The sequence below is a fragment of the Aplysia californica genome, unplaced genomic scaffold (genome assembly GCF_000002075.1).
Source record: "Aplysia californica isolate F4 #8 unplaced genomic scaffold, AplCal3.0 scaffold01046, whole genome shotgun sequence".
Lineage (NCBI taxonomy): Eukaryota > Metazoa > Mollusca > Gastropoda > Aplysiida > Aplysiidae > Aplysia > Aplysia californica.
Genome location: NW_004798316.1, coordinates 2,275 through 11,833, shown reverse-complemented (window position 1 = coordinate 11,833; position 9,559 = coordinate 2,275). Strand labels below are relative to the sequence as shown.

Below are 9,559 nucleotides of genomic sequence, written 5' to 3'. Positions count from 1 at the left end.
AGAGGGGGGGGAGAGAGAGAGAGAGAGCGAGAGAGAGAGCGAGAGAGAGAGAGAGAGCGTGAGTGCGAGTTGTGGAAGAAAAACAACTCGCCAAGCTGGTCCCAAATTGAAAAACGAGTAAGATAATTCCCCACTGTATGACAAATATCTATACCTTGGGGGTTTAAAGCTAACCGCTAGTATAAAAAAAAGAAGACAAGGCATAGGGTGGGGACCATCCCCCACCTAAACCCACTGGTTCTGCGTCATCGTACTTTAAAGACTGTATTCAAAACAGCCCAATTAGATCCCATTCGATGAGGAATCGTCTAAAGAGAGTAGATCATTAGCAAACGAAAATTAAATCATTTGAGAAGTGCTCTTACATCATAATAATATGTGTGTGACCCAGAACGTCCTTCATCAAATAGTGATAGAACGTTCAGAGCAGAGCGTGGATATCATCCTAGTCTGACAACTTGAACATCAACCAGAGATAAAATGATCAGAGCAGAGCGACAATATTATTCTATCTAGTCTGATCCCTTGTAGTAAACTAAACACTGTCAACTCCGTAAAGCCTTCCACACAGAACATTTACTATTAATCTTCTTAGAAATAAATATACAAAATTTGGTCGCTTTCTGTGCCTGAGCACGGGGGAAAGGGGGGGGGGGGGTAATTTCACTAGAGTAAAACCAAGCTGGCGCAAAATCGACGCTCCAGATAAAACTATTAAAACAACTATTTCCGAACTTATCAAAACATCAATGAAGGCCTAGCTTAGGGGAGAAAAACATAATCAATAAAAAAATATATATATACACTGCACGGGTAAGTGGTGTAAAGTGTAACTTCAGCACTCGTTGTGAGGCGCCGTTTAACACCTATACAACGTTAGGATATTTCATACAGCAAACCATAAATGGATCGACCGCAAAAGTAACCCCAAAATATGTACATAACATTTTAGACAAAAAACATGTTTGTACCTTTTATAAACAAAACTGAGGTGATCATTTTTTGTCCGTCAACAATGCTATTTCAACGGGGGGAAAAACGTTCATGTACTATGGGTAATTTTCAAATACTAAAAGTAAACGATAAAACAATGTTCAGGAGCCTTAAAAAACTTTAGCAGAATAATGTATAGCTAATCTTGGAGTTCTTTCCGAGGTTATTTCAAATCTAGTAGACATAATAGAATGTACACACAATGTGTCCTTCGATTAGAGCAGCTCTTAAACTGAGATGCACTCATAATACTAATATAACCCAAAAAGCCATTTTACTTCAGATTATTTGATACACCAAGCTCCTATTATATGCCCATGCTATTCGTGAGTTACCCTAAAATTCTAAAGTAATTGTATATCCTAAAATCACTCATTATGATGTATCCATTAAGAATCAACGTTCCCTATAATAATTTCCATCATGTTTTCCCAGTCTATCAGTTTCTTCAGTCACATTCGATTTGAGCTCGAAGCTCGACCACCAAAATACTGGTACGTGTGGACAGCTCAGCGTCGCACGTCCTTATTCAAGTCACTGGTGTTGCTCGTTCACTTCCCTGTGCCCATACCGGATTCGGTTGAGCAAGGCATTGTCAATCTCGCCCTCACACACGTCCAGCTGGTCGAACACATCCGAGAGAGCGCTGAGCATGTCGGTGTCCATACCTTTATCAGAGGGACCGCCCGCCGACACAGAACTGCTGCCGATGACAGTGGTGTCCGTGACGGATAGATCGGCCTCGTTGAAGGACCTCGGGTTGGTGGTCATGTCTGTGGAGTAGGCGCTGTCCGAGAGCGAGCTATCAGCCACGTGAGTGACGTCAGAGTGAGTCATTTCCGAGTGGAAAACGGCACTCACCGAGCCTGAAGACGGCGTCAGAACCCGGGGTTGTCCGGAGCTCCCAGTGGAGAACACGGAGCTGGAGAGACGGTGCTGGCGTAGGGCGACCGGGCTGGACACTGAGCCCAGCAGAGACTCGGACACACTAGAATAAGCGCTGTCTGTCCGCGAGCGGAGAGAGTCCAGGCTCTGGTTGCTGGAGGAAGGCGTGCTCTTGGCCGGGGACGCCTGGGGTGAGGCGCAGGGGCTGAACTCCTGGAAGTGGTGGAAAGAGGTGGAGCTGAGCAGGATGGGGCTGGAGACCTTCCTGTGTTTCGGCGACGGCATCGAGTCGGTACTGTACACGTCGCCTCCATACTGTTTCCGGTTGGCGCTCATGTCTGGCGAGTGCACGGACTCGGACACACACCCTAGGCGGCTCAGGAAGCGCAGCACTTTGCGGCCCTTCTTGTTCCGTTTGGTGTGAGACTTCTTGAGGAAACGTTTGAAACGGAATGTCCCCATATTTTCATCCTCCACTACAATACAAGAGTGGTTCTGCTTCTTTTCCGTGTCTTCGACGGTGAAAGCTTTGTACATATCCCCAGCCCCCGAAACATCAGTGCCCTCTCTTCTCTTCTCCTCCAGAAATACAAGATCGTTCAAACCCTCCGGCCTACACTGCTTATCGAACTCAGTAAGAAGCCTGTCGAACCGTTTCACGTTCTCCTCCTCGTATCTCCTTCTCACTTCAATTTCAGCAGGCAATGGTCTCTTCTCCCCTACTTTGGGCGGCTTCCCCTTGGGCGTGGATGTTGGTGCTGGAATGTCGTAGTCGCCCAGGGACGCGGGCCCGGCCACTCGCCTGATCTGCGCCGTCCCCGTGCACGTGTACTGAGAGCTCTCGCTGAGGTCAGAGGGCACGGGGCTGGGACAGGAGGAGATGCGGGATAAGTCCAAGTCTAAAGTGTGAAGTCGTGAGGGCGTCTCCTCGTGCCAGCTGGGGGCGGACGAGGAAGCGCTGGCGTTCAGGACATCTTCTCTGAAGTCTGATGAGTTCAGTGTATGGGACATCGACGATGACGACGACGACACGCGCTGGTGAACGTCTGAATGCCAGTTGCTCTCCCGTGACGCCTCCGAATTGCCCCAAAACTCTGGAGTGGCAAACTGCTCTAACGAGGCAGACAGACTGTCGAGAACCGACATGGAATTGTCGAGTCCACTTACAGAAAACGCAGAACTCGACGTGAAATTCGCCGACCCGGACATATCGTGGACGTCGTTACCCATTGGTGATCTCATCTGATGACCAGCGTGTTGTCTACCGAAGGAAAAATTATTGGGACTGTTAGCGCTGACCGTGGACGCGACATTAGCCGAGTGTAGGCCGGTGACGAAGTCCTGGAAGGAGCTAATCCGACCGTGCGCTGAGCCCGGGGAAACCTCTTCCACTTCCTGGTAATCCATCCTCTCGTCCTGAGGTCCAGGGGGACTGACGTCCGGCTCACTCAGCGGTGTTTGTTCCCGGCCAAAGCTGCTTGACCAGCGGCTATTGCTCTCCGAGGTGCTTATCGACGAGTAATTCCCATCGCTCTCCTCGAAATCCGACGACTCACAGACAAACTGCCTCTTCTCTTCTAATCCCGCACTGAGTGAACGGGGTAGTTTAATATTGGCGTTTTCATCAGCTGACCACTCATCGTTCTCTGTCAACCCCCTCACCCCTCGACGCTCCTCCACAGGGCTCGCCTCACTCGCTTTGTCACTGCTGTTTTCATCCTCCGAGGCCAAGGTCGCTAGTGTGCGTACAGGCGACGACTTTGGCGAATTTGCGTCTATCAGACTCTCCGTCTCCTCTTGTAACGTCCACAAACTACTCGCTTTCAACTGGCCAGGCTTCAGTCGCTGCAGGTTATGATGGCGCTGTGATGTTTTGGGTAACTGAGTTGTAACGAGATCGTAATCGTTATCGTAGTATTCTCGCTCTGATCGCGCCAGTCCGCCATTCTCCTCCACACCTGTCGCTACAGACGGGATCCATTCCTCACCTGTGATAAATGTCTCCTCCTCTTCTCCGATATCCAGTGGGAATGAATTTGTTTTGTAACTATTTACCACCACAGTACCTGAAACGTTGGATAGACTGGACACATTTAAGTCATCGCCACGCACAATGTGTTTGAGCACACTGGTCGCTTCCGCATGATCACGGTACACACTTCGCGTGTTGGAGTGCTGTGTACTTTCTGCCCTGACCTCGTCGCCCACGACCTCTGACCTCAACGTTGACAGGTCACTCGACAGGCGGGACAGCTCGGCTTCCAGGCTATCCAAGAGGCTGTCGCTGTGACGTATGACGGGCCGGCCGCCCGAGTCGACTCTGTGTACGGGGAAGGAGGCCGTCATCTCAGCAGATGTGTTGTTGTTGTGGAGAGCCTGGCCCGTGACGGGGGCTTCACCTGCGGCGACAAGGCTCTGACTGCTCGCCGTGTCCTCCGTCACACGGAATGTGTTGTTTTCCCAGTTAGCGGCCCCTTTCTCTCCTCCGGTCACGTGATGGGAAATCACATCTGCGTGGGCGGCGACCCGTGACGAGTGTGACGCGGGACACGGGATGTCCCCGCGGCTGACGGGGCCCTGTTGTTGTGTCGGGGCAGGGGTAGCCTCGCAAGGAGGAGAGGTCACCCACGCAAGACCCGGCCCGTTTCCATTGTTGTTGTTGATGCTATTACCGCTAAAAGCATTGTGGGTGTTACTAACCGTGGTGTGTTGGAAAGATGAGTCCGGGTACACAGCACTGGTGGTAGTTGTGAAGTAGTCGTCGGCTTCTTTGATGATGGTCTCAGTGGTCGACTTGTCAGTGACTATATCCACGGGGCCGCTACTACTGTCACCGCTTGACAGCCCGCCACTGTTGGGAGGCGACTGGTTCACAATCCGTTCAGTGGTCACAATTTTCTCGATAGTAGTCCGGTGCACGTGCTTCACTCGCTTACTGGACACTTCGGTTACTTGAGGTGGTTTCACGAGCGTGTTGGACGCCTGGTCATCTACTTTCTCATAAAACTGCTCAGAATTCTCAGAACTGTGAGGGTACTCACGCCATATTCCCTGGGGCGACGTTTCTTTGTTAAGACCGCAGGCAACGCCCGACTGCTCTATTGATTGCTTCACGTGCCGTGAGCCGACCTGATCCACACCACCCGAGCGTAAGGTTTCCTCTCCTAACCGAAAACAACGATTCCCCTCGCTGTCAAACGCCGCGCCTAAACCAGAGACGCTGGTGCCGTTGTTGTTGTTGTAACTAACTCTATCAACGGAGTTACCACTCACACGAGACTGATCGAAAGAGTTATCCAACTGGTTGAAACGCTTGCCGTCGACTGAAAAGTTACGCGAGTCGTCCGAGACGCTGCTAGTGGTAGTAAACTCACAGCCGGGTGCAGCAGTGATTGAGCGGTGAGAGTGAGGGAACGCTGGCTCCTCGCGTCGTGGCGATGTGAAAGCCGAAGCGCAACTGATGTCATCTCCTCTGCGCGGCGTCAAACCGCCGCTATCATTCATGTTTTGCGCCGTGGCGACAACGCGCACCGTCATCGGTAGCGGGGTTTCCCCGCCGCACTCAGTGGTACCGCGCGCGCTGGCGGCTGTAGTTGTGAGCGACACCGGTGCCGCGTCCCCATCGATCCGATTTCTCTCTATCCGCATCATTTCTTTCTCCTCCTCACTACCGTCGCGACCTCCCGGGTCAACCTCACGATCTCCAGGACACGCGCCCAACTGCTGCTGTTTTCGGTGTCCTTGTCCTTGTTGAAGATGCTCAAAATCTCGGTCATTGCTCGCGGTCACATTCTGGGAGCTAAACAGCGGCGAGGTCGAGTCAATACTAACCTGTCCTTGTCCGGGACCGCTCAAAGCTACCTGTCCAAGGAGCGCCGCCGACTCCCTACCGTTGTTGACACGGGCCGTGTTTACTTCCTCTTGCGTGTCTTTCTGCTCAGATCTTGAAACACGAGCTTTCTCATAATCCAGGGGGGATCCACGAGTCTCCGAATGCTGAGTGAAAATACCCTCGGAAAGCGTTTCGCCAACACACCCCTTGTTTACTTCTTCAGACGCCGCAGTTGGCAAGGAAACACTGTTCTGAAACTCGGCACTAATAACGTGGAAACCTCCCACTCCATCTCTCCCCTCGGTGTTAAGAGCCTCTCGCTCACTAGCAGCGCTGGTCCTTTCTCCAGGTGTTCTCCTACCTAACTGACTGTTTCCCCCGACCGGCACCTCGGGTATATTCTCGGCCCTCACCACGCCCGGCCCGGCCGACACCTGCGTGCCTTCCACAGGTAAACCGGTACTCGAGATACATCCACGCCCTCCTCCTCCCCCCTCCCCCGCCTCGCCCAAACTCGCATTACCCAACTCGTAATGAGGCCAATGTCCAGCTGAGCTATCAATTTCTCCCACCGACCGCCCCGCCTCGCCGTCCCCGCCAGCGACTGGTAAATTGCCATGCTGTTCAGAGGGCGGCTGTCTATCCCCATCGCCATTTACGAGACCCTTGACCTCAGTGGCTCTGTCCACCACTGCACTTTCGCCGTGCATCGCTATTTCTGGAGATAACTCATCCTGTCCAGCTCGATCATCGTCTGTATGATCGCAATAAACGCGACAACGTGCGGCATTTGTGGGATGTGCACATTGACAAGGGGCACTATTGGGCATACCTTTACTATCATTGTCGACATCAATCTGCGGTTGTGCCCCTTGAATACTTCGCTGCCCCACAAGCTCTCCGCTGTACCCACTGTAACTATTGGGCTCATTGTTGTAGCTGTTTATCCCCCATCCTCCGTCCTCGATGCGGGGTTTCCCAAACATTCCTGCCAAAGTGGCCTCTTTCCCGGGAGATACTCGACCTTGATTATCTACAGCATGTGTGCTGTTATCTTCTTCATCATCTCCAGGCGAAAAGGCGGAAGAAAGGCTACGTTCCGGGTACCGGAAACAGCCTTTCTCTCTATCCCCTTCCTGTCCCGCATCGCCCTTTTTCGAAATTGGAGATTGGGACTGGTCAAATTTCATTACCGCACCCTCTTCGTCCTCCCACATCACAGGAGAATAGCCCATGTTTGTGTTTCCGGGGCAACTTATCACATTTCCTTGGGCTCCCTCACTTGGGGACAATGGACTTTCTCTGCGTGGAGAAAGACGAGGAGAGTTGGGCAAGGAAGAGGTGGGAGATGTTTGAGAAAGTCTTTTCAGTTTCTCCTGACCTTGTTTTCCGGCGCTAATCAGCGGTATGCTGACTTTCACCGGCTTCACAACTCGAATGTCTCTCTTGTAGCTCGACAAAGTATTTCGATCCAGATCTTCTTCCCCCTCAGTCGCTTCGCCATTGTTACTGTCGGCTTCTCTAGCTTGGGCAGAGCCGATGTTGTAGACCGCCCACCACTCATTTCCCACATTCTGCGTGTCACTTCTGGGAGGCACGAGTTCAGGTCCTGTGTCCACGCGCATCACAGACTCACCGGAAGAAGTGTGTCCGGTGTCGTCGTGAAGGGCGTTGATGGCTCTTGCGCTTGCGGGCAGGTCAGACGGCTTCTTCACTCGTTTCGTTTTCCTCGGGGCGGAGGCGAATGACGAGACGGTCAAACTGGACACGTCCGAGAAGTTGTCCTCAGACAAGCTGCTGTTAAGGCTGGAGTCGGCGGCTCGTGAGGACAGTCTGGACTCACAGTCCGACACGTCCATCTGAAACAGCGCTCGCGAGGCTCTCGACTTCTCTACCGCGCCTTTCTCCAGGAACACGCCGTCTCCTTCCGGGTCGTCCACATTCCACACGGCCATAACGGACAATTTCGACTCTCCAAATCCCCTGGGACTCACGTGTGGTGTGGACTGAGCAAGCGGAGTTGACGGCATACCGCCTTTATCGCCAAACCTTTTCCTGTCATCACGCGGGGACTTCGATACAGAAGTCGACTCATTCCCCGGTATGGTCACCCTCAGAGCTTGAAACCTCGACTGTAGTCTTTCAAGGTCCAAGGACGGACTTGACATCAACTCCCTCTTGCGTGAGTCGCCATAAGCCAACGGGCTACTTCTGTTGCTGTCGGGACTGTGTACATTTCTGCCTTGACCTCGCGTGGTTCCCCTACAGCCGCGCTCATCAATGTCGTCTTCGTACAGAACATTGAGGGTTCTGTCGCCAAACAGTCCTCCCTCCGCTCCGCTGTGCGTGGCGTCGCTGTCTAGGCGGTCTAGTTCACTGTCCACTGTCACCTCAAAGAAGGCGCTGGAACTGCCGAAGGAGTGTTGAGACATGGTGTCATCCTCGGCGTCAAACATGGAGCCCTCCTCCGAACAGCCCACAGAAACGCCACTCTCAGACGCTGTCTTATCTGGGTAGTAGGGACCTTTGTGGTAAATGTCCTCACAGCTTTCTGCCAGCCTCCGGGGGCTTTCTTTGTAGGATTTCACACCCAGGTCTTCCTGGGAAGCGTAGACGTGAGTCGACAAAAGATCATGCTCCGACAGACTCCGCGACTTGCGAACCAAATGTTGGTTGGGTTTGCTGGTCAGCAGGTGGCAAACACGAGGGCGGTGAGGCGAGGGCGAGTGGTGTAAGGGATACGAGTTCAAAACTCTCATGGGCTCGCTGTTTACGTAAATAATGCGCTGTTTGGGTGTAGACACACTACGCGGGGACAAGAACCTCCTGCTGTCCAGTCGAGGCGAGCGTGCCGGGGAGGCAGAATGATACCGTGGCAGGTACGGCATACTGCGACTCAAACCACGATCCATTTTGACAATTTATATTTTACCTCCGACCTTTCCACAAAGAATGTCTCGTAACAATTATCTTGTGGGACAAGTTGTCTAAAAAAAAAAAAGGAGTACGGTATGAACAATGTCCAAATTCAAGTTAAGATGATAAGCACCCCCGGGAAAACAGAATTTCCCGGTGGGTACTCAAAGATTTGAGTGCTTCAGTACAAAGTCAGAGTTCCTGTGAATATGTGTTCTCATTCGCCACAAAGAGCGGGCGCCCAGCTCGAAAATCGGTCTAAGTGACGCCCATGTTCCTTCTTGACATGCGCAGGTCACAGATAATCAGGCAGCAGCAAAAGCTGTGAATGGTCTTCTCTCTGGAAAGAAAGTCACACAGCAAGTAAGCAACCCGCAAAAAAGCCATCCTTGTTTGTTGGAGCGAAGAGGAGCACATCGACACAATCATGATCATTTAGTGCTGGGAAAAGGTAAAACAAACAGACAGAAACGACAGAGGGAAAAAAAAGAAGTAGGATATACCTGTGTCGCCCTCCAACCTCCCGCAAAAAGCCCTCCTTAGACACATTAAGAATTGTGTAACAACATGCAAATGGGCGCAGAAGTAGACAGAGCGTAATATGGAAACAAGAAGTTGGACACCATACAAAAAGTAAGAAGCAGGGCTTTTCCTGTCTGTTGTTTTTTTTTTCTTCAGAAACACACATCACACAACCGTATCACAATCGGTTAATCTATGCAGGGGGGCACGCTACCTGTAAGGCGCCTCCTGACCCTCCCTCCCACGGCCCCTTTTATCTCATTCCAAACTACGGCAAACACACAACTAAGTTACAACAACAACAAAATCTACCAAATGATCATGAAAGCGATATCACTGGTCCACCGCAGCACTTTCAGTTAATCATTTTCCACGCAGTAAACCCTTCCCCCCCCCAACCACCCTTTCCCC

General features: G+C 51.8%; 1 protein-coding gene across 1 annotated transcript; it reads right to left on the bottom strand.

Annotated features, from left to right (window-relative positions):
* Window positions 1–1,527: 1,527 nt before the first annotated feature.
* LOC101858372 lies at window positions 1,528–8,622 on the bottom strand. The gene has a single exon (XM_005111356.1). It carries the CDS (start codon window positions 8,620–8,622, stop codon window positions 1,528–1,530), a length of 7,095 nt encoding a protein of 2,364 aa, XP_005111413.1.
* Between the last annotated feature and the right edge of the window lie 937 nt (window positions 8,623–9,559).

Excerpts from the sequence above, each read along its gene's own strand:
- LOC101858372 (XM_005111356.1), bottom strand. The coding sequence starts at position 8,622 with ATGGATCGTGGTTTGAGTCGCAGTATGCCGTACCTGCCACGGTATCAT.